At 54.4% G+C, this 23,513-nt stretch overlaps 2 protein-coding genes across 10 annotated transcripts in view; one reads left to right on the forward strand and one right to left on the reverse strand.

The window, feature by feature from the left end:
* DNAJA3 (DnaJ heat shock protein family (Hsp40) member A3) overlaps positions 1-2,211 on the reverse strand; it is a 35,411-nt gene extending 33,200 nt beyond the window's left edge. For both annotated transcript variants that reach the window (XM_047780644.1, XM_047780643.1), the window contains exon 1: positions 1,975-2,211. In XM_047780644.1, coding sequence (XP_047636600.1) covers positions 1,975-2,185 — 211 coding nt within the window. In that variant the 5' untranslated portion in view covers positions 2,186-2,211. The remainder of the gene's footprint in view (positions 1-1,974) is intronic.
* An 8,014-nt stretch (positions 2,212-10,225) lies between these two features.
* LOC125127520 (mitochondrial import inner membrane translocase subunit TIM16) overlaps positions 10,226-23,513 on the forward strand; it is a 77,097-nt gene continuing 63,809 nt past the window's right edge. For 3 of the 8 annotated variants that reach the window (XM_047780648.1, XM_047780649.1, XM_047780647.1), the window contains exons 1-6: positions 10,228-10,390; positions 12,805-12,901; positions 13,700-13,774; positions 17,953-18,023; positions 18,378-18,561; positions 21,342-21,418. In XM_047780648.1, coding sequence (XP_047636604.1) covers positions 10,331-10,390; positions 12,805-12,901; positions 13,700-13,774; positions 17,953-18,023; positions 18,378-18,561; positions 21,342-21,418 — 564 coding nt within the window. In that variant the 5' untranslated portion in view covers positions 10,228-10,330. Of the gene's footprint in view, positions 10,391-11,635; positions 11,663-12,804; positions 12,902-13,699; positions 13,775-17,952; positions 18,024-18,377; positions 18,562-21,341; positions 21,419-23,513 lie in introns of those variants that run through there. The other 5 variants (XM_047780658.1, XM_047780645.1, XM_047780650.1 and 2 more) reach the window with 4 other exon arrangements.

A 23,513-nucleotide genomic window follows, 5' to 3' on the forward strand; every position in this document is an offset into this window, starting at 1 on the left:
TCTGCTGTATCCCCAGTACCTAGAACAGTACCCAGCACACAACAAGCCCTCAATAAATACCTGCAAGTAAAAATTTTTCAAATAAGAAATGAGAGGCACCAAAGGATTAAAAAAATTCACGTGTGTGTGTTTGTGTGTGTGTGTGCCTGGCCCCAAAAGGATTAATTCACCCAGGTCAGTCTTTCAGTCTTTCTTGCACACACACACACACACACACACACAACTTGAGTACTTTGAGTAGTGTTCACCTTAGAAGGTAATCACATTACTGATACTTTAATGATTGCCTATTACGTAAGCATTACAAAATTGGATCTTCATTAATAACCTTGTCAGGGCTCTTTAAATAATCATCTTCGTACGCTTACAGATAGTTTAAATTCTAGGGGACACAAACATCTAGCACAATTCAGGCACATATTTGGTTGTTAAATGTTTTCTCCTTCCTTCCTTATCTCACTGAAAGGAAGTCACCCAACACCCTCAGCAAGAAACTCCCAAGGCTAAGTACTTAAAAAGCTTAATGTAGGAGTCCCCGGACGGGCTAGTGGGTTAAGGATCATATCTGCTGCCGGGGTATGAGTTCCATCCCTGGCCCAGGAACTTCCACATGCCGCGGAGACAGCCAAAATAAAAAAAAAAAAAAAAAAAGGCTTACTATGTATTCATTCTACGTCACCTACAGCAACTAAGAAAGCAGCAGGTTTTGAAACAAGGCTCAACCACTTTTTTTTTTTTTGTCTTTATGTCTTTTTCTCGGCCGCACATGTGGCGTATGGAGGTTCCCAGGCTAGGGGTCAAATCGGAGCTGTAGCCACCAGCCTATGCCAGAGCCACAGCAACGCGGGATCCGAGCCGCGTCTGCAACCTACACCACAGCTCACAGCAACGCAGGATCCTTAATCCACTGAGCGAGGCCAGGGACCGAACCCGCAACCTCATGGTTCTTAGTCGGATTCGTTAACCACTGAGCCACGACGGGAACTCCAAGGCTCAACCACTTTATAGCTTTATGACATTCTATGAGTTAACATCTAAGCCTCAATTTCTTTCTTTATAAAATAGAATAGGAGGGATCGGGAGCTTGGGCTTATCAGACACAATTTAGAATTTACAAGGAGATCCTGCTGAATAGCATTGAGAACTTTGTCTAGATACTCATGTTGCAACAGAACAAGTGGTGGGGGAAAAAATGTAATTGTAATGTATACATGTAAGGATAACCTGACCCCCTTGCTATACAGTGGGAAAATTTTTAAAAATTATAAAAAAATAAAAAATAGAATAATCACAGTGTCTATCAGATGGAAATGATCCGTGTCTGATACATAGTAAGTGCTCGATACATATTAGTTTGCATTTTTATCACAATAACCAACATATGGTCTTCTAAAAAAATACTAAGTGTGCCCTTCGATTTACACCATGTGGTAGAAAGCGTGTAAGCTATGAAAGAACAACGCTGGGTTTGGGACAACTTTCCTTAACTACCTTTATGACCTTGGGCGGGTCAACTCCTACGCTAGAACCTCGGTTTCCCGTTGTTTAAAATGGGGACGACGATCCCCACCTCTTGCAGAATTGTTATTACCATCACGTGAGACCCAGCTAGCCCCAGAGCAGATGCTCACGGAGTAGCAGTTACCTCTTCCCTTCCGCTCCGGGCTAAAAGATGGAGGGATGGGAACGGAACTGGGCAGAAGACAAGCGGCAAGCTGGAAAGCCGCCTCCAGAAATGTTGACAGAGAGGTGAAGGTTCACCGCTACGGGACGTTTCATCGCCGCCGCCGGAGACTCCACGCAGCTGGGTAACCATTTGGGCCTCCTTCCCTCCTACGTGCCCATCTCCCCAAGCGACTCCGCAGGTAGTTCGGAAGACATGCTCCACACAGCTATCTCCATGGCCGGAGCGAAGCGAGTCCCTCCCTTGAAGGCCTTGGAGCCCCTCGCTCGGTCGCTAGAGCCTGCCCTCACCTGTGAGGCTGACACCGGGTCTCAATGTCAGCAGCGCCCGGGCACCGCGAGCTCCGAGCGAAGACGCGAAAGCGGTGACGCTCAGATTCCGCCCGAGCGACGCCCCCACCGCAACCCCCAAGGGCGGCCGGGCCCCTCTCCTCGCTGCAGCCGGCAGCCACGGGGTCCCCACAGCCACCAGCAACCAGCGTGGGGAGCACCGCGCCGCCATCTTGGCCCGGGGACACTGCGCCTGCGCCGCCCAGCTCCTGGCTACAGCGCCAGGACGACGCACGCGCGCAGCGCCGGTGCTTCCGGGGGCGGGGCCCGCTGCGCGCGCATGAAGGAATACAAGTGTTGCGCGTGCGCGTCCGAAACCAATGTATTGTTTCCCTGGCCGACGCCGAAATGTGTATAAAAAGTGCTGTTAGGTAACTTGTGTCGAAGAGCCTCGTCGTTCTGTACTGGACGATCAAGACTGCACCTTTTCTGTTTAAGGACGTGGTTGAGTGTAGCCGAATGTAACTGGTCTGAGGGTTCCCGCAAGGGGCGGGACTACAAATCCCGGCGCGCAAAGGACCGTCAGTCCTGCAGATCCCATCATGCAATGCTCGGCTTCTTTCTTCTTGACCCTGAGACTTAGTTCAGCTTGCCGGGCCCTTAATCACCCGGAGTTCGCATGAGCTGCTGGAGTCTCTGCCTTACTCCCAAAGCCAGGCTTCGCGCTCACTTTTCCTCTGGCTGATTCCCCGGGAGCAGATCTTTGATCGCCCAGCTCTCTGCCAAGCGCGTAATCTCTCCAAACCTGTAGAGACCTTGCGGATTGCGGAATGAGAGCTAATCTACACAAGAACGAATTTTAAAACGTTCTGATCCCTTAGTGTCACGCACGTTCTAAAATGTTAGGGATAAAATGATGAACGACACACCATCCCTGCTTTGGAGGCGCACACGATGAATAGAGGGACAGGCTCCTTAACAAATAAGAGTACATGATCAATAATATGGAAGGTATAGGGAGTTCCTGCTGTGGCAGGGCAAGTCAAGGCTCCTGTGTTGTCTCTGTGGCAGCGGATTCCATCCCCGGTCTAGCGCGGTGGGTTAAGTTGTCGTAGCTGTGGGGAGATTGCAGCTGCGGCTCAGTGTGGATTGCTGGCCTGGGAACTTCCATAAGTCATGGGTGCAGGCAAAAAAGGACAGTAGGGAGTTCCCCTTGTGGTGCAGCGAAATGAACCGGACTAGTATCCATGAGGACACAGGTTCCATCCCTGGCCTCGCTCAGTGGGTTAAAAATCAGGCATTGCGAGTGAGCTGTGGTATAGGTCTTTAGACGCTGCTCCTCCGATCCCACTTTGCTGTGGCTGTGGCATAGGCAGGCAGCTGTAGCTCTGATTCGACCCCGAGTGTGGGAACTTCCATATGCTGCGGGTGTGATGGCCAAAAAAAAAAAAAAAGAAAGAAAGAAGGAAAGTAATAATATCAAAAGTATAAACAGTGTTACAGGCACCCAGGTGAGGGAGTTTCTCAAACAAGTCGGGGGCATTGGGGCGTCAGGGAAGGCATCTGAGAGGTAACATTGGAGTTGGACTTTGGTGAAAAGAGCATCAGGTAGAGATGGAGGGGCAGAGGATTCCAAGTAGCAAGAACTTCAAAAGCAGATCCTCTAAATCAAACATATTTAATTTAAAAAGTATTAAAAGCAGACGTCTGAAGGGCATTCCCATAGTGCCTCATAGAAAACGAATCCAGGGAGTTCCCGTCGTGCTGAAGCAGAAACAAATCCAACTAGGAACCATGAGGTTGTGGGTTTGGTCCCTGGCCTCGCTCAGTGGGTTAAGGATCCGGTGTTGCCGTGAGCTGTGGTGTAGGCTGCAGACGTGGCTTGGATCGGGTGTTGCTGTGGCCCTGGTGTAGCTCTGATTCAACCCCTAGCCTGGGAACTTCCATATGCTGTGGGTACAGCTCTAAAAAATAATAATAATGAATAATAAAAATTAAAAAAGGCAGAGAGCTGAAGATTTGAAAGTGCTTGCTCCGATTGCTTACTCTTTAAATTTGGGGTATGTGACTGGAGATGAGGCTGGAAAGGTAAACCTGGCCTGCAAAGGAGTTTCTGCTTTCACACTCTCACTGCCACCACCCTTAACAATAGGAAGGGAGGAGTTCCCGTCGTGGCTCAGTGGTTAAAGAATCCAACTAGGAACCATGAACTTGCGGGTTCGATCCCTGCCCTTGTTCAGTGGGTTAACGATCCGGTGTTGCCATGAACTGTGGTGTAGGTTGCAGACGCGGCTCTGATCCCGCGTTGCTGTGGCTCTGGTGTAGGCTGGCGGCTACAGCTCCGACCCCCAGCCTAGGAACCTCCATATGCCGCAGGACCAGCCCAAGAGAATGGCAAAAAGACCAAAAAAAAAAAAAAGCCTTACTGTACTTGGCACCTAGTAGGTTAGTTTTATGTGCCGGCCTCTGTATTAAGCACTGGGAATGCCAAGCATAACTCAGACACCTACTTGCCCGCAGGGAGCTAAGAATCTAAGGGGAGGAGGATGCTGGTTGAGACTTACGAGCTTTCAGGAATAAAGCTGAAAACAAGAGCCCAAGGGAAGGCCATTTACCATCTCAGAGTCAGTTAGGAACTACAGGAGTGCTCACTAATATGAAAACTTGCTCAGCTCAGCTTGGTAACTTCCTCATTTGTCGGCATTTTAGTCCCCCATCTATTTACCCACAGTGATTAAGAGTCAAGATCCTCCACATTGAATAGGAGATTGTTCTTGTTTTAGGGGGTAGCAGGAAGGCCAATTGCTGGGGGGGGCCCTATTTCCTCCTATGAAGCAGAGAGTCCTGAGGGAATGGAGTGAGTCAGCGTCGCTACTAAAAGAGGGGAAAACCGGAGTTCCCATTGTGGCGCAGCAAAAACGAATCCAACCAGGAATGATGAAATTTTGAGTTCGATCCCTGGTTGCGCTCAGTGGGTTAAGTATCCAGCCTTGCCATGACCTGTGTGTAGGTCGCAGACATAGCTCAGATCCCGCGTTGCTATGGCTGTGGTGTAGGCCAGCAGCTGTAGCTCCGATTCAACTCCTAGCCTGGGAACCTCCATATGCCACAGGTGCAGCCCTAAAGAGACAAAAAGACAAAAAAAGAGGAGAAAACTGCCCTGGAGAGAACACATGAAGCTTCTGGCAAGACTCCCTAGTGAGAGTGGCTTTGGCCTGTGTGTGTTTCTCTCACTGCTGTCACCACAGAAAAACAATTTAGTAAATTGTAATTACAAACTTGGGACATCACGGTAGTGATCCTTGGTCTGTGCCTCCTGAATCATCTTGAGTTGATGGTGGTCTGGGGACAGTAAATATCCTTTTTTTTTTTCTGGCTGCACCTGCAGCATATAAAAATTCCTGGGTCAGGGATGGAACCTGTGCCACAGCAGTGACACAGGCTGTAGTGACAGCACAGAATTCTTAACCCACTGCATCACAAGAGAACTCAAAATTTTGTGCTTCTTTTAAAAGATTTTGCCAGTTAATTGGAAAATTCAAAATAAATGACTGGATGTAGTAAAACTTAAGAGCCCCAGAATACACATGTCCGCCCCCATAAACAATAAAATAACACAAAGTGAACTGTCATGTTTTTCCCAATTTTTGAAATGTATTTTGTTGTTTAATTGCTCCTGTGCTGAGATAACTACACTTGCCCTTCCGTACCATCTCCTGAAATAAACAAGGCAGGGCTTATATATAAATACACAAAAAAATTATGTATATATATATATATTTTGGCCACACACATGGCATGCAGAAGTTCCCAGGCCAGGGATCAAACCTGTGGTGCTAGGACAGGAACCTAAGCTGCTGCAGTGACAGCACCAGATCCTCAACCCTCTGCACCACAAGGAAACTCCCTAAAAATGTTTTTTTTTTTTATCACAGCTGCAGCATAGGGAAGTTCCCAGGCTAGGGGTGGAAATGGAGTTGCAGCTGAGGCCCACAATGCAGTTCATGGCAAAGCCAGATCCTTAACCCATAGAGTGAGGCCAGGGATTGAACACACATCCTCATGGATACTAGTTGGGTTTTCTTTTTTTTTTGTCTTTTTGTCTTTTTTTTTTGGCATTTCTTGGGCCGCTCCTGCGGCATATGGAGGTTCCCAGGCTAGGGGTCCAATCATAGCTGTAGCCACCAGCCTACGCCAGAGCCACAGCAACGCAGGATCCGAGCCGCGACTGCAACCTACACCACAGCTCATGGCAACGCCGGATCGTTAACCCACTGAGCAAGGGCAGGGACCGAACCCGCAACCTCATGGTTCCCAGTCACATTCGTTTCCGCTGCACCATGACAGGAACTCCCTAAAAATGTTTTCAATGTGTGTTTTAATAAACGACCATTTCAGGGGCAGATAACTAGATCTAAATTTGTTGTCGGCAGTGAAGCTGGGTCCAGCTTGTAAAAATTCTCATTAATGGAAACAACTGACCTGCCGAAAGATGAAGTGAACATCATGTTGGAAACTTTTTGTTGTTGTTGTTTTTAGCCTTGCCCGAGGCATGCAGAAGTTCCCAGGCCAGGGATCAATCCCATGCCACAGCTGTAACCAGAGCCACAGCTGTGAAAACACCAGATCCTTAACCCACTGAGCCATGAGGGAACTCTGGAAATTTCTCTTCCTTCTTTCTTTAATTTTTGTCTTTTTAGGGGCACACCTGTAGCAATGGAGGTTCCCAGGCTAGGGGTCGAATCGGAGCTGTAGCTACCAGCCTACACCACAGCCACAGAAACACCAGATCCAAGCCGCGTCTATAACCTACACCACAGCTTATGGCAACGCTGGATCCTTAACCCACTGAGAGAGGCCAGGGATTGCACCTGCGTCCTCATGGATGCTAGTCAGATTCATTTCCACTGAGCCATGATGGGAACTCCTGGAAACTTCTTTTCTTTGGCATCACAGTTAAAATAAAGACACATCATCCTAAGGCTCTTCAGTTTTTTCAGGTGTGGATTTTTTGCTTTCTTCTTGCTCATTTCTTTTCTTTCTGCTGATGTCCCTTCCTTAAGTTACAGGAAGTGTTTCGAGTTTTCTTGAATGAGGACTTCACTATATTGGACTCCCAAATTCTTATTTGCTATTATGCTATTTAAAAAAATTTTGTTTTTTGTTTTTTGTCTCTTTAGGGCTATACCTGCAGCAGATGGAGGTTCCCTGGCTAGGGGTCCAATTGGAGCTGTAGTGCCACTCCGCACTACAGCCACAGGAATGCCAGATCTGAGCCACGTCTGTGACCTATACCACAGCTGGCGGCAACACCGAATCCTAGACCCACTGAGCGAGGCCAGGGATCGAACCCGTGACCTCATGGTTCCTAGTCGGATTCATTTCTGCTGCGCCATGATGGGCACTCCTAATTTTAAATATTTGGGCCACACCTGCAGCATGCAGAAGTTCTGGGTCCAGGGCTCAAGCGGGGGCCACAGCACTGAACTGAGCCAAGGCAGTGAGACTGCAGGATCCTTAACCCACTGAGCCACTAGGGAACTCCTCTTGTTCATTATTAATTACCCTTGGAAATAGGACCTGAGAAATCGAAATCATCCCTCCAGGCACCAAACTAACAAGATACTCCCTTTACTGAAATTTGATCCACATTTTGATCTGACTTTCAGAGTAGAGAAGTATCTTTTTTTTTTTTTTGGCCATGCCCTTGGCATGCGGAACTTTCCAGGCCAGGGATTGAACGAACAGCGCAGAAGTGACAATGCTGAATAACTGCCAGCCACCAGGGAACTCCGCCAGCCCCTGTGAGCTATGTGGAGATGTAGTGTTGCTGCATCTTTCCATTTTGCAAGAGATGTTGAAATCCAAACTTCCTTGAAGCTTCCCAGTTTTTCATTTTTATTTTTGTTTGCTTTTTTAGGGCTGCATCTGCGGCATATGCAGTTCCCGGGCTAGGGGTTGTATCAGAGCTACTGCTGCCGGCCTACGCCACAGCCACAGCAACACAGGATCCGAGCCGCATCTGCGACCTACACCACAGTTCACCACATGCCAGATCCTTAACCCACTGACCAAGGCCAGGGATTGAACCTGCATCTTCATGAATACTATCCGGGCTTGTTAACTGCTGAGCCGTGAAGGGAAGCTTCCTTTTTTTTTTTTTTTTTTTTGTCTTTTTAGGGCCTTACCCACAGCATATGGAGGTTCCCAGGCTGGGGGTTTAATTGGAGCTACAGCTGCCGGTCTATGCCACAGCCACAGCAACGCCAGATCCAAGCCACATCTGTGACCTACACCACAGCTCATGGCAACACTGGATCCTTAACCCACTGAGCAAGGCCAGGGATCGAACCTGCAACCTCATGGTTCTTAGTTGGATTTGTTTCCGCTGCACCACGATGGGACTCCGAAGCGTCCCAATTAAAAAAAAAATAATTTTTTTCTTTTTAAGGCTGCAGCTGTAGAAGTGGAAGTTCCCAGCAAAAGGGTTGAATCAGAGCTGTAGCTGATGGCCTATACCACAGCAAGGCCAGATCCGAGCTGCACGTACAAACTATGCTACAGCTCATGGCAATGCTGGATCCTTAACCAGCTGAGCAAGGCCAAAGATCTAACCCACATCCTCACGGATACCAGTCAGGTTCTTAACCCACTGAGCCACAGTGGGAACTCCAAAGCTTTCCAATTTTTAAAACATATCTATAGGAGTTTCTGCTGTGGCACAACAGGATCATCAGCATCTCTGCACTGTGGCAGAGTGGGTTAATGACCTGGCTTGTCTCTGTGAAGGCACCAGTTCAGTCCTAGGCCCAGAGCAGTGGGTTAAGGATCTAACATTGCAGGATCCCTGTAGGTTGCAGCTGTGGCTTGGATTTGATCCCTGGCCCAGGAACTTCCATATGCTGCAGGTGCAGCCATTAAAAAAGAAAAAAAAAAAAGTTAAATAATTTTATGGTTTTTTTTTTTGGTCACAATTAGGAAAACAAACAAACAAACAAACAAACCAAAAGCATTATCTGCAGTAATTGAACACCATAACCAACTCAAGACCACACTGATGGTGCCTTTTCCAAAGCTGCTGAAGTTCCAGTCTGAAGAGGATGCTGCGCTCAGTGGCTGCCAGACTGCTTACAATTCCAAATCACAGGCCTCAGTCACCTCTGCTGACATCTCTTTTTAAACTTACAGAGATCAAAGTCGCTCTTCACTCAAATAAGTGGCCTCTGTGTCGTCCCAGTTTACCTGGAGAAAAGACCTTGCATTTTGGGGCCCATTCACGCTCACCACCAGGCCAAACCTTCAGAATTGCCCTCTAGGTACACTGCCTGGGTTGAGGCTGTTTTCTGCAGCAAGCTGAGGAAGGTGAATTTTCACAGCAGCTGGCCATTGAGACCAATCATTTGCATTCCTCGGATCAAAGTCCCTTTTCCAGACACGCCCGAGCAGGTGTTTTCTGTCTGTTCTCAGCAGAAAGCACATTCTGGAGTCACAGAGTCAGTTTTCAAAGCGATGAGAAATGATTGTGGAACAAATGGCCCCAGGTGGAATGAACTTGCTGTCTTCTCTTCAGATTTGTCCAGGGACAAAGCAAGCAGCGCCGGTTGGGCATATCTGCTATTTAAGAGATTCTCCACAGCCCTTATCTTTCGCTCTTTCTGTTTATCTGTAATTGACTGATTTCCTGCGAGGAGGCTAGCCCCATCAAGCCCAAGGCCTGCAGCAAAGACTTGCCCTAATAAGGGGACGCTGAAGGCCCCATCCCCGCTCTCACCGAGACCGCCTGATCTAAGAGTGGGTGGTATGCGGAGCCTTTAGACTAGGCCCCACAGACAAGGATGTGCATCAGACCTGGGCTCCCCTTCGCTGCCACGTTCAAGTGTGACCTGGGCCAACGGTGCCTCTCTCCCTAAAAGCCTTCTCTGAAATGTAGCTAATTCATTTTTGCCCTCTCCTCCCTGGGAAGGGCATGCCCCGCACACACACTCGAAAGCCTCCCGGTGCAAATCGCTGCACACAAACTCACAGCTGTGGCCCCCAGTCCAGTACGCCCTGCTGGGCCGGGGGCGGACAGTGCGCCGCACGTGACCTCCCCGCCCACGCCGCAAGCCTTTGGGTACTGGGGCGTGGCCTCGAGAGGCAGCCGAGCGGCGATTGGTAGATGGGCGGGGCCTTCGGCCTACGCGCGGAGGGAGAGGGGCTGGGGGCGTGGCCCGGCGGGCCGGAGTGGGCTGCGATTGGCCTGGGGCTCGTCCGGGCGTGGCCGCGAGCGTCGGGCTGCGGGTGGGGCCGGAGGCGGCGGGAGTCGCGGCTGCTTGCAGTGCACCTGAGAGCCGACGCCCGAGTCCTCGAAGCTGCGCCCGCCGCGGTCCTAGCAGCCATGAACCGCTTCAAGGTGTCCAAGTTTCGGCACACGGAAGCTCGGCCGCCCCGCCGGGAGGTGAGCCTGGCCGCTGTCGCCCCTTGCCTGGCGGCTCCCCCTCCCCTGGCCCTGCAAGGGACCCCCGGAGCCTGCCTGACCCGGGGCGCCCCCTTCAGGCCCGGGCCAGCGTCTGGGCCGTCCGGTTGCCGCCCGGCAGTCAGAGCCTGGCGTTCTTGGGACACTACATTCTGAATGAGCCCTGCGGTCTGCTGGCCCGGATGCCTTGCCCCAGGGACCCCCGAGGCGGTGCAGCCCGCCTGGCGGGGCTGAGGCCTGAGGCCTACGAGGCAGCCTGCTTTCCCGGCTTCCGGTCGGCCTCGACCCGAAGCCACGGCTCCTCCTTCCTGACGCCCAGATCGCCCGTGCCCTGGGCCTGGGTGTGAGAGAGATGCCCTTTTCTGCCTTGGCCTCGGCTAGTCTGGGTGTGTCTGCTGGAGAAGGGGAGCTCCTCGGCCAGAGGCGCGCCCCTCCCTCGGGTTTCCGCCGGCGCTTCCTCTCGTGGCTGGCGAGAGCTCTTCCCTTACTCGGGGTGATGCTGCCAAGGGCTGGGTGGGGCCTGGGGAAACCCCAGCAGGTGGAGCCCAGAGGAAGAGCTGAACCAGGTGGTGGTGGGCACCTCGAATCCCTAGAAGGGCAGCAAGCCTGATGAAGGACTTGCTTCAGAGATGATACCAGCCCTAGTCTGCAGTGAAACATTATTTGAAAGGCCTGGGAAGAAAGGTCTTCCAATAAATGGCCAAGGAACTGACCTCTGGGGACCCCCTCTGGGGCCATCGCACATCAAAGTAGCCTGCAGCAGAAGTCTGGCTTTTATTCTCTGGGCAGTATTTCCTGGGCGCGTCCCATGTGCAGTGTCCAGCTGCTGAAACCGCAGTGGTGAACATAGCAGCATTTCCCTTCCTCTGTGGTGCTTACAGTTTCATGAGGGAGACAGCCAGCAAGCAGACAGACAAGCAAGGGCGATGAAGCTTTTAATAAGTGCATTGGGGGAGTTCCCTGGTGGCTCAGCGGGTTAAGGATCCAGCATTGTCATTGCTGTGGTTCTGATTACAGCTGTGGCACAGGTTTGATCCCTGGCTTGGGAACTTCTGCATCCCATGGGTGCAACCACCAAAAAAATAAAATAAAATAAAAATTGTGCTGAAGAACACACATGAGGCTAGCCTGAAAATGGAGATGAACCTAGAGGTGGGGTTAACGTCCATCCGGTGGTTCACGAAGGCTCCTGGAAGGAAGTGACATTTAAGCTAAGGCAGGAAGGGTGAGAAGAAGCCAGCCATGGGAGGAATGGTGAGAAAGAGCCTGGTGGAGGAAGGAGAGTGGGCCAGGGTGGATGGCGTCCGCTGAGTCCATAGCGGTCGTGGTCCTGCAGAGCCGGAGGGCCGGCCACAGGAAGCTGGGTTTTATTCTGAGTGCGATGGGAAGTCATTGAAAGCTTGAAGTGGGGGGTGGTGGAGAGGTTCTGGCGTTTGCATTAAGCCCGCCTCTCTGAGGCAGTTAAGTTCTGCTTGCAGAGGTCTGGCCCTGGGGCTTGCTCCCAGGTGGGCCTCAGCCCAGCAAGGTAAACGGACAGGCATGGAACTCAGGATTATACAGGGAGAGCTTAAAACAGTTTCAATGTCAGGGAGCTGGGAGAGGAGGTGATCTGTTCTTCTTTTCAAAGAGATTTCCTTTGCCTCTGTTTGTACAGTAAACACGAAGCGGGAGGGAAGACTAACGCGGCAGGTGAACGTTGAAATAGAGATTTGGGGGCTGGGGGCGGTTTCTGGGACTCTGTAGGTGGGCGGGCTGGGAAAAGCGGGTGCTCGATTCGGAGTGGCAGGGCCGGGTGCTGCTCAGATACCAACAGAAAGCATTAGGAGAAAGGGTCCCTCTGCTCCTGCACGTGGTGCATAGTTAACATTATTGTCTTTTCATGGGGGTGCATCGTTCACCCGTCTGTGGGACTTCATGGAAAGGCCTTTATTTTCCCTCTGAGCTTGGGCATTCTCTCCTGGGGCTGGGAGGAGACTCCGTCCCTGGCGGGGGGCCTTCAGCATGCAGCGGAGGAAATCAAGTCTGTCTTCTTAGGTGCTCACTTCTCCTTTCTTGGCTTCTCTCTCACTTTTGCAGAATCCCCCTCCCCCTCCCAATACCCGCACTGCCCAATTAGCTTCTTGATTTCCTTCAGCCTGAACTTCCTCTGACAGCTCCCTCCCCCTTATTAGAGAACTTGCTTAGTAAGCAAAGTCGACCCCTTTATGACAGGTTATTGCTTCAAGGACATTTTGTATTTTCTCAGTGATTGGGTGAGCACGGCCAGGGTTCAAGCCAAAGGAATGCATTTCTAATGGTGTAGCTTTAAAGCTGAGTTCCCTGGATTATGCCCTGTGCTCTCCTCCCTGCTTCAGGTAGAGCCCTGGTCAGTGCATTTTTTTGTCCTTTATTTTCAGGCCTGGATCAGTGACATCCGAGCAGGAACTGCCCCCTCGTGTGGGAACCACATCAAATCCAGTTGCAGCTTGATTGCATTCATCTCTGACCGCCCAGGTAGGGAGATGCCCAAGGTTGTGGAGATCCCGACCTTGTTGCCCTAGTAGAGGTGACTAGGTCACCTCTCTTCTGGCAGGCTCATTGTAGGCCAGAGGCTCAGAAGGGGGCCTTTTGGGGCTCAGACCTGCGGAACTGGTCAGTGTGCAGTAGGTAGATGGACTTTGATTAGTGCACACGTTGTGTAAACTGTGTTGGCTGTGATCTTCAAGACTGGCCGGGAGGGGCTGTCGATGTTACTTCCAGTTGTCCCCGTATGTGACCCCCTCCTCGTCTGCGGGCAGCGGGAATCAGTAGGAACACAGGAGCTCCCAGTGTTAGTTGGGACTCTTGGTTACTCGTGATAACTCAGACCTCAAATTAACTTAAGCAGGAAACGGATTCCTTTTTGGTTTCTACAACCAACGATCCAGGGGCTTCAGGCAGAGCTGTATGGAGCTGTATCCTGACCTCTCTCCCTGCCGCTCAGCTCTGCTACCCTTGGGTCGTGGCTTCTCTCTCAAGTGCAGCTGGGAAGGGTGGCAACTGGTGGCCTTAAGCTGACTGCTAACGGCCCATAGTGTCATAAAGAGACAACTTTTTCCCCAAGTGTCTTTGCGCAGTCAGTGTCACAGGAGGCCCTAGCACGGGGCAGGAACCTAACCCTGGTCCAATCACTCTGTCCAAGAGGATGTGTCCTAGCTTAGTGGTGGCTCCGTGAAGGTCCGAGGCTGAGCTTTGAGTCCTGTGTCCTGTGGGAGCCCTGGGCAGTAAATCCCCATTAGGCCTGAAGTCAGAGCCCCTGTGTTTGTTCAATAGGTGTCCTGGGCATCGTGCCTCTTGAAGGCCAGGCAGAGGACAAGAGACACGTGACCCACCTGGGCTGCCATTCGGGTGAGTGGGGACTGGACCCAGGAAGCCTGGAACTTGACCCTCCCTCCCTGGGGCCAGGGCTTCATGCTCACTGGGTCCCATGGCCCTGGGGCTTGCCAGGTCCACCCCCAATTACCCTCACTGCACTTTCTGACGGACCGGGTCTATATTGGAAAGCTGGCTCCTGGGCGGAGGGGAGGGAGGCTGGGTGCTCCAGGTGGTCAAGCCAGAGGAGGGGGCTGTGCCTCGGCCAATGCCAGGCTGCAGGCTGCTGCTGGCTCCCTGTCACTGCAGACGACTCGGCGCTCTGAAGTTCTTAGCTCTGTGTCCTCGCCTGGAGCCCAGGAGACCAGCTCTCACCACCAGGCATCCTCCTCGGCCAGGCTGCCAGGGGCCCTCCAGGGGTGGGTGGCGGAGCTGCAGTGCCAGAGATGGGCCCTCACACAGAGAGCTTTTGTCCACCGCTGCAGCTGCTTCTGGGGGCGCCCAGCAGCCGCCTGGCAGCCCGCCGGCTTTGAGGGAACACTTCACTCCCCTTGGGCTCTAGCAGCGCCGGCCAGGCTGCCTCCTCCTTCCCTGTCCAGCTGCGGTGGCCATGGGCCCAGACCCTCTGGCCTGCGTCCTGTTGGGCAGCTTTGGGTGAGGGGAGGACGCTAATCCTTGGTCCCTGGCCTGGGGGTGCAGCTGACTTGAAGAGTCCTAATGACAGTGGTAGCAGTTTAATAAAGTGACAGTAGCGAAGATGGGTGGAGCACTTCCTGGGGCTAAGTGTGTTATCTGCCTTTTCTCATCTAATCCTTTTGGAAACTTAAAGCAACTTTACGGAGGTATCATGTGACTACTATAAACACTACTTGTTTTAGGTGAAGAATTTGATGGCTTTTATTAAAGCTACAGGGCTGCGTCCAGCTTTCCAACATTTCCGTCATTCCCCCTTTGCAGTTAATGTGTTAACTCTCTGTGCCTCCGGTGCTGCAGCCTCAGGCATCTGTCGAGCTTTCTGCCTCTTCAGCGGGGGCCGCAGGCTACTGTGTGGCCGGAGCTGGCCTGCTGCCTGCCTTTGTAAATAGTTTTGTTGGAACACAGCCACGCCTCTTCACTGCCTTACCGTCTGGGGCTGCTTTTTCCAACAACTGCGGAGTTGAGACAGAGACCGTATGTCCATCAAAGCCTAAAACGTCTCCTATCTCCCCCTGAACAGGAGAACGTTTGCTGGTTTCTACTCCACAGACTGGCTTTTTCTGGATGCTTTGCATCAATGAACTCACACCATACATCGTCTGTAGAATCTGCTCCCTTTCATTTGCCATAATGTTTTCACAGCCCATCTATACTGGAGGATGTAGATGAAGTTCACTTTTTTTTTTTCTTTCTGTCTTTTCAGGGCCACACCTGCAGCATGTGGAAGTTCCCAGGCTAGGGGTCGAATTAGAGCTATAAGTGACAGCCTATACCACAGCCACAGCCATGAAGGATCCGAGCCACATCTGTGACCTGCACCACAGCTCACGGCAACACCAGATCCTTAACCCACTGAACAAGGCCAGGGATCAACCCTGAGTCCTCATGGATACTAGACAGGTTTGTTACCGCTGAGCCATGATGAGAACTTTGCATCTCTGCATCCATTTTTTTCTCATCCTTTTTTTTTTTTTGACTGCACCCGTGGCACATGGAAGTTCATGGGCCAGGGATCAAATCTGAGCTGCAGCTGTGATTTTGGTGTGGCAACACTGGATACTTTAACCCACTGTGCCGGGCTAGGGATTGAACCAGTGCCTCTTTGGAGACAAGCCAGACCATTAACCCACAGCGCCACAACGGGAACTCCATCCATTTTTTTTTTTTTTTTTTTACAGCCACACCACAGGCATATGGAAGTTCCCAACTAGGGGTGAAACTGGGTCTGTAGCTGAGGGCTACACCACAGGCACAGCAACACCAGATCTGAGCCCCATCCGCAACATAGACTGCCGCTTGCGGCAATGCCAGGTCCTTAACCCACTGAGCAAGGCCAGGAATCAAACCCGAATCCTCATGGATGCTAGTCAGATTTGTTCCTGCTGCCCCACAATGGGAAGCCTCCTGAAGTAGATTTTTAAACAACCCATTTTCAGCTAAGAAAACTGAGGCTCAAAGAGGTTACGAGCTTAGCAATACTGGTGCTGCTGCTGGCAGAGCCAGAATTGGAACCCAGGTGTTTTTAGGCACCGTGCTATTTGCTTTTTCATACTTTTTCCTTTGGGGAAGCTACCCCCCATTGGTGGTGTCTGCAGGGTGGTGAGCTCTCTGTTACGAGGGGGCTTCAAGCGGAAGCTGGACCAGGCTTCTGTTGGTGGATTGTAGCCTCACTGCGGCTCCAGCTCTCCAGGGCCTCTCCCCGCAGGCCCTCCCTTACGTGGAGGCTGCTTTGGGGTGGCTGAGCTCCAGCGCCTCAGAGCCCGCCCTCGGGGCACCAGGCTGATCCTGCCCTCTTAGGTGTTGGGGTGGGGAGGCTCTGTGGCCTGGGTTCTGGCTTCTGCTCTGACTTGGGCATCCTTCCTTTGGGGATGCCTCTGTCTCTCGGCTCAGGGCCCTTTGGTCTAGGGAAGCAGAGGGCTGGGAAGCATCTCGAGAGCGTTTCTGCACTCTGGGCTGTGGGTGGTGGCTGGGGGCCAGCTCTGATTAGGGAGAGGCTGCGTGTTGTGCAGAGGATGTAGGTTCTGAAGCCAGACTGCCTGGCTGATCCCTCAGCCTTGCCCTTGCTTAACTGTGCAGCTCTGGCCAAGCTACTTAACCTCTCTGTCCTCGGGTCCTCCTCTGCAGCTGGGGATGTTGCTTCACTGCCATCCTGGTGGGTCCTTGTGAGGATTTGGTGAGACAATGCGTGATGGGCCGCATCACCACTTCTCATTGCCTTGGGTAGGGTGGGCTTTGCACCCAGCCTGGACCCCGCCCTGTCCATCGACGAGCCCACAGGGCGGGGTGGCAGGGGTTCTGTGACCACAACCTGGGCTGGGGTATCCCAAGGAGTACCTGTCCCCATCCGTCCCTTTTTCTCCTGGTCTCCTCTGGGGGATGCTCATGATCTGGCTCTGGCCTGGAGGAGAGGAAAGTGTCTGCCCGGCTCCCCCGAGGCGGCTGGCCAAAGGGCTAGTCCCTGTGCTCCTTGCTCTGGTGACTCGGGCCAGGCCATCCTCGCATCCCCTGCCAGCCAGAGCCCTGGGCCTCTTCCCTGCTCCCTGAACCTCCTAGTCTCGTTTCCCCTCTGGGTTCTGGCTTGCCCTGTGCCCCTCCTCCCCTCCTGCCTCCTCCCCCTGCCCCCAAGCAGTGCAGTTCAGTTCTTTGGTTGCAAAGAGCTGAGACCCACTCCGGTCCACTCGCGCCAAAAAGGGATTTAGTGGGAGACTTGGGAAGCGTCCAGAGCTAAGGGAACAGCTGGACGCACAGGCCTGGGAGGGGCCTGACTCCAGAGCGGATGCTCCCTCCCAGCTGGCTGCCCTCCACCCCGGCCAGTCCCTAAGGTGCCCTGTCACTACGCCTTCTCAGTCCTGCTTTCTTCGGCTTCAGAGGGAAGCTGGCCTCCCGGGCTGGGTCAGGTACCCTCCTGCAGTTGGGCCAGCCCTGGCTCGTGGGGGAGAACTCCTAGGTCAGGCATGTCACCCCAGGCCCCTGGCTCCCTGAAGTCCTAACCCATGCCACCCTCCGTGTCCTCCAGGGCCCTCTGTGCCCCATCCAGGAAGCCCCCCCTGGCCCCTGACCCCTGACCCGGGGGCCCCTGCGTGCATAGCCCGCCTCGCTGCATTTGCAGAGAAGTATGTGTCCCGCGGAGGTGATGAGGGTCCGTGAGGGCTGGGTGGCTGCTGGTCTGTCGTCTTCGTGACTCCCTCGTGGGCCCGGCGTGGGGGCTGGGGCCTGCGTTCCTCACCTGAGCTGGGTTCTGGACTTGGGGCTGGTGCAGGTGCCTGGTGATCTGAGGCGCTTCCAGCCCATCGTATTGCCCGCCTCCCGGGCTGGGCCCTTGGCTGCCCTGGGCTGCAGGGTTCTCGGGGCCTGAGGCATTTGCCTGCGGGCTCCAGAGTCTTCCAGCCTTCAGTGTGTGGGCAGAGGGTAAGCTTGGAGGCCCTGGGCTTTGGTTCCGGCCATGGGAGCGGAGGGCAGGAGACAGGACGCTCCGGCGGGTTCTTGTCTGGCCCGTGGCAGCCGTTTCTCTCCCACAGACTTGGTCACGGACTTGGACTTCTCTCCGTTTGACGATTTCCTCCTGGCCACGGCCTCAGCAGACAGGACGGTGAGTGGAGCCGCTGGAAGAGCGGCTCCAGGCCCCTCCACCCCCATCTGGAGCCTTCTGTGCTCCTGCTGGTTCCCAGTCCAGCCCCCCCACTAAGTTCCCTACCCCAGGCTGGCTCCCGGGCGCTGGCCCTGAGCCGTGGCCGTGCCCTGTGTTCTGCTGCTCGGCTGCCTGAGCACGGCAGGGTTGGGTGGTGGTGGCCCGGAGGAGATGGGACAGAGGGGCCTGGCTTCCCCAACTCCCTGCGGCCCTGAGTCCCCCCGCCGCCCCTTCCCCTGGGGTCGGGGCAGCCAGCAAGGCAGGCTGAAGCCTCCCAGCCGGGGGGTCACAGATGCGCTGTGCTCTTGCCTGCAGGTGAAGCTGTGGCGCCTGCCGGCCCCTGGCCAGGCGCTGCCGTCAGGGCCTGGCCTGGTGCTGGGCCCTGAGGACGTCCTGGTGGAGGTGCTGCAGTTCCACCCCTCGGCGGACGGCGTCCTGCTGAGTGCAGCGGGCAAGGCCCTGAAGGTCTGGGACGCAGCCAGGCAGCAGCCCCTCACAGGTACAGCTGCCCCAGTTCTCCCTGGGCAGCCCGGCTGGACGGCCTTTGGTTGATGTGTTGATGCTTTTGGTAACAGGAGTTTTAAGACACATCATCAAAGTTGCACACGTATGTGACATGTACCTGTATGTACGTGTATGTGTTTCTGTATGTGTGTTTGTGTGTGTGAATGATTCCAAAAGGCTGGTTCCGAAGACCCCTCCCTCCCCCCCTGCCATAGGCGTTTGTTCTCGTCTCGCTTAGCTGTTGTCTCTGCCTTTTCCTCTGTGTCTGAGGAGCTTCCTTGCACTGTTAGTTCTTGGTTTGTGTGTCATTTCGGTTTTGCCCACAAACTGCTGACCCCCAACAGATGCGGGTTTTGCTCTCTTTACCGCCCCTGCTGGCCGCGCCGCTTCTCTTACTCTCCTGGCACAGGTTGTCCTTGTCCCTTGGGCTGCTCTAATGCAGTCCCACCGGCTGGGCGGCTTCTAAACAGCAGACCTTGAGCTCTCAGAGTTCTGGAGGCTGGCAGTCCGAGATCAGAGCCCCAGCAGGTTCCACGTCTCTCCCTGCTCCCAGACGGCCGTCTCCTCTGTGTCCTCGTGTGGGGACGGGTGAGGAGCTCTTCGGGGGCGTCCTTTATCTGGGCGCTGCATCCTCATGACCTGATGACCTCCCTAAGGCCCCGCCCCCGGGTTCCACCCCAGTGGGAGTTAGGTTCCAGTGTGTGAATGGGGGGCCACAACATTCAGACCACACGTAGACGGTGACAACTTCGGGTCAGACTCCTCAGTGTGTAAGTGGCTGTGACCCTGCAGTGTGACCCAGGGTGGATCCCTGGTGTTTTCTGTGGCGGCGTCACCAGATCCTTTCCACAGAGTCCTCCTGGATGTGCTCATTCCCTTATGGAGAATTGAAGGACAGACCTGCCCCACAGGGCTGTGCAGAGTCCGGGCTGGGCCAGGCACGTGTCCGGGCTTGAGACAGGGCCAGTTGCTGAGAAGTCAGCCGGTGCCCGCCATGGAGCCGTCTCATGCCACGGGGGATGTGAAGTTCAAAATGCAGGCCTGGCCCCTAAAGTGCTCCCAGGGCAGACAGGAGACCAGCCTCACCTTGGAAGCAGAGGCGAGGGCCCCCAGGCAGCGTGTCATCAGGGAGACACCCCAGCTGTAACTGCCACCTCTCCAGCCCTTCTTTCTGCCTAGCACTGTGCTGAGGTCCTCACGTCAGGGAGTGTCGCCATCCTCCCCTTACGGGTGAGGTTAATAAATACTTTGACCAAGACGACAGGCTGGCACTAGAGTTAACCTGCTGCTGCAAGACCTAGAGGCTTAAAACAAGTGGAAATGTTATCTCACAGGTTGTGCATGCCGGGGGTCGGGGAGCAGCTTGGCTGGGTGGTTTTGGCTCAGGGTTTCTCATGAGGTTGCAGGTTGAGATGTCAGCTGGGGCCGAAGGATCCGCTTCCACAGTGGTTCGCTGGGTGGTGCCGGCTGTGGGAGGCGCCCTGGTGCTCCCGCCTGACTCCCCTCCTTACGTGGCAGCTGCTTCCCCTGGTGAACAGCCCCAGGAGGGGAGCAGGGAGGAGGCCACAGTGCCTCTTAGGCTCTAGCTTTGAATGTCATGTGCGGTCTGTTAGAAGCGAGTCACTGGGTCCTGCTCACACTCAAGGGGCAGGGAGTTGGGCTGCCCCTTTTGAAAGGAGGGCGTGTCAGCTTCTTAGGGCTGCCAAAATGAAGTACCACAAACTGAGTGGCCTAAGGTAATAGAAATTTGGAGTTCCCGTCATGGTACAGCAGAAACAGATCCAACTAGGAACCATGAGGTTGCGGGTTCGATCCTTGGCCTCGCTCAGTGGGTTAAGGATCTGGTGTTGGCGTGAGCTGTGGTGTAGGTTGCGGATGCGGCTTGGATCTGGCATTGCTGTGACTATGGTGTAGGCTGGCATTTGTAGCTCCAATTAGACCCCTAGCCTGGGAACCTCCATGTGTCGCGGGGGCGGCCCTAAAAAGACAAAAGAGAAAAAAACAAAAAAAAAAGATAATAGAAATTTACTATCTCATGATTCTGAGGTCCAGAAACCCTGATCAGAGTGTTGCCAAGGTCGATCCCTTCTGAGTCTGGGGGGGGGTGGGCCTCTGCCCCAAGAGCCCCCAGCTCCGGCGGCTCCAGGTGCTCCTTGGCTTGTAGGTGGCCGTCCTGCCCCTCTTCACGTCCTTTTTTCCTCTGCATGTTTGTCCGTCTGATTTCCCCTTTTACAGGACACAGTTATTGCGTTAGGGTCCCTCTTAACCACATGAGCTTATTAACTTGATGGTTTGCAAAGACCCTCTTTCCAGATAAAGTCACATTCACGGGTGTCCAGGGTTAGGACTGGGACATGTCCTTGTAGGGGGCACAGTTCAGTGCAGAACAGGAGGAGTGTCCCAGAATTCATGGATGTACTTTGAAACTGTCACACCGGCTGGGCAGGAGTGGGGATGGCCCAAGCAGGAGTGCAGGGCCGGGGTGCGTGTGGCTGTCCATGAGCTGCGTGGCTCACTTCGGGGCGGCGGGGGTGGGGGTTGTTGGTGACCGAGCCTGTGAGGCTCAGGATCGGAGCCCAGGAGCCTGGCGCCTCGGAAGGACGTTGGAGTCGTGGCCGGGAGGGAAGGGCTGTGTGGCACAGCAGGAGGAGCCGCTGCCCCTTCCCCTAAGTTACCCCCAGCCAGGCTGCCTGCACCCGCTTCCCTGACGCCCTTGTTGCCCGGGACGGGGTGGGGGACCCTGGCCCACTCCTGATCTTGGCTGCTTCTCCACAGAGCTGGCGGCCCACGGGGACCTGGTGCAGAATGCCATCTGGAGCCAGGACGGAGCCCTGGTGGGCACGACATGCAAGGTAAGGGTGAGACGGCGAGTTAAAAGCCTCCAGGTGGCTTAAGGCACACCCAGATCCGGGGCTGTCGTGTAGCTGAGCACAGGTCCTGGGCTGCACCTGTCAGGCTTGACAGTAGTTGTGGGGCAGCAGAGAATGGAGGCCAGGGTGGGCTTTCACGAGCCCTATCCCCTCAGCTACACTCACACCTTCTGGCTCTTGAAGCCCCTGCCCCACTAAAACGCTTCCACACCGGCCCTCAGCCAGCCTTGCCCGGTGTCTGTCCACGAGGGCTGCCCCGTGCCTGGTCAGCAGGCCTCAGCATCTCCCTGCCAGGTCCCATGCTGGCGTGGGTGGCTGACACAGGTGCAGGGATCATATACATGAAAGGATAATTGTGACCCGGGCGGCGAAAGAGGGACGCGAGGTGCTTTTCCTGGAGAGGGTGCTGGGTGGAAAGCAGCGCCGCTGTGCAAGGTGGCGCTTGTTGCTGTGGAAGCGACTGGAGCGTTTAAAGGTGGGGGGTGGGGGGGGCGGCGGTGGAGCGGGGGGGGGGGGGTCTGCATTTGCGGCTCCCCAGCAGCATTGTGGACAGAGCATTGAGTCGGGGGCGGGGCGGGTATCCACAAGTTGAGCACCCTTCAAGGGAGAGAGGGGCCTCTGGGGGTGGGCTGGGGGGGTGATGAGGCTGGCTCCTGGGCTACAGGCTGGAGGAAGGGCTGCCACTTAGACGGAGCGCTCCCCAATGGGTTAAGGTGGTTGGGGGCACATGGGACGGCCAGGCAGAGATGTTGGTTGAGTCCGTGGACTGGGCTCTGGGCAGCCGTCTGAGCTGGGAGGGGGGAGCATGGACAGTATCTGTGCGAGTGCGTGCATGCGTGTGTGTATGTGTGTGTGTGTGTGTGTGTGGTGCCTGCAGAGGGATGGGAGTGCCCTGAGTGGGAGGGAAGGGTGAGGAGGTGACAGAGGGAGCCTGTGGAAGGGTCAGAAGCTGCTGGAGAGATGGGGGAGGGGACACCACCACCCCCTCCTGGGGAGGCCTGACGGAAGGCAAGGCACGCAGCCGTGCATGTGGGGTCATGGGTGACCTTTGGGGCGCTGGGGGTGTGCTGCTGCCTGAAGGGGCAAGTGGAAGAAGGGGGGAGAGAGGAAGGAGCCTGCGAGGGAGCTTCTGGGGGGGGCAGGGGTCGAGGCTCTTCTGAAGGAGGAAACGCGGGGTTTGCCTGCACGGGAGGGTCCTCTCTCCACCCTCCTTCCTCTGCCTGCTTGGAAGCCCCATGTCCTGGTCTTGCTCCCCTTTTAACCCTTGTTCGATTGATCAAACAGCGGGTTCCAGGCATGGCCTGAGCTCTGGGGGTCGGGAGGTGCATAAGATGGGGGACAGACCCCCTAAGTCCCTAAGGAGCCGCTGCTGGAAGCAGAGGCACCATGTGACGTAGTTCGCCTGCTCGAGCACAGCTTCCCCTGGACAGTGAGGTCGCCGAGGGGGGACACGCGTCCCAGGCAGAGGAACCAGAGTCCTGCATTTGGGCTGTGAGCCCTCCCTCCAGGGAGAGACCCTCTCTGCTCTGCTTTTCCACGCGCGTGCGTGTGTGTGTGTGTGTGTGTGCATCTGTGTGTCTGTGTGCGGTGCGCGTGCGCACAGACGCCAGAGAGCCACACAGAATGAGACAGGGAGGGAGGAGGGAGCTGGAAGGGGATTGTTCCCGGATGTATTTTCTTTTGATCACCCAAGTAGAGCAGTCTGTGCTTGTTTTGTACATTTTGGAGGCAGCGAAGAAGTAAAGCAGCAAAAAAAGAGTCACCTGTAACCCTCCCACCCAGGTCAGGGCCTGTCACCCTCTTGACATCTTGTCACTCTTTCTTCTGTACACGTTGACATCCCACTCTATGTTACTTTGTCCTGTACTTTTTTTGTTCCACAGAATAAAGATTTTCTGCAATTCGTCAAACATTTAGCAGATGGCAGAGGAAGTGTCTTAGGACAAAGATGGGCCGTGTGCTCAGTGGAGCCGCTCATCCCGGAAGCGTTGGTTTCTTCCACTTTATGTGGCTGAGTTAGACGCTGTAACATGTGAATGCGCTTGTGTACAGGGTCTTTCTCTGCCTTCTCTGGGAC

Source organism: Phacochoerus africanus, chromosome 5, assembly GCF_016906955.1.
Source record: "Phacochoerus africanus isolate WHEZ1 chromosome 5, ROS_Pafr_v1, whole genome shotgun sequence".
Classification (NCBI taxonomy): domain Eukaryota; kingdom Metazoa; phylum Chordata; class Mammalia; order Artiodactyla; family Suidae; genus Phacochoerus; species Phacochoerus africanus.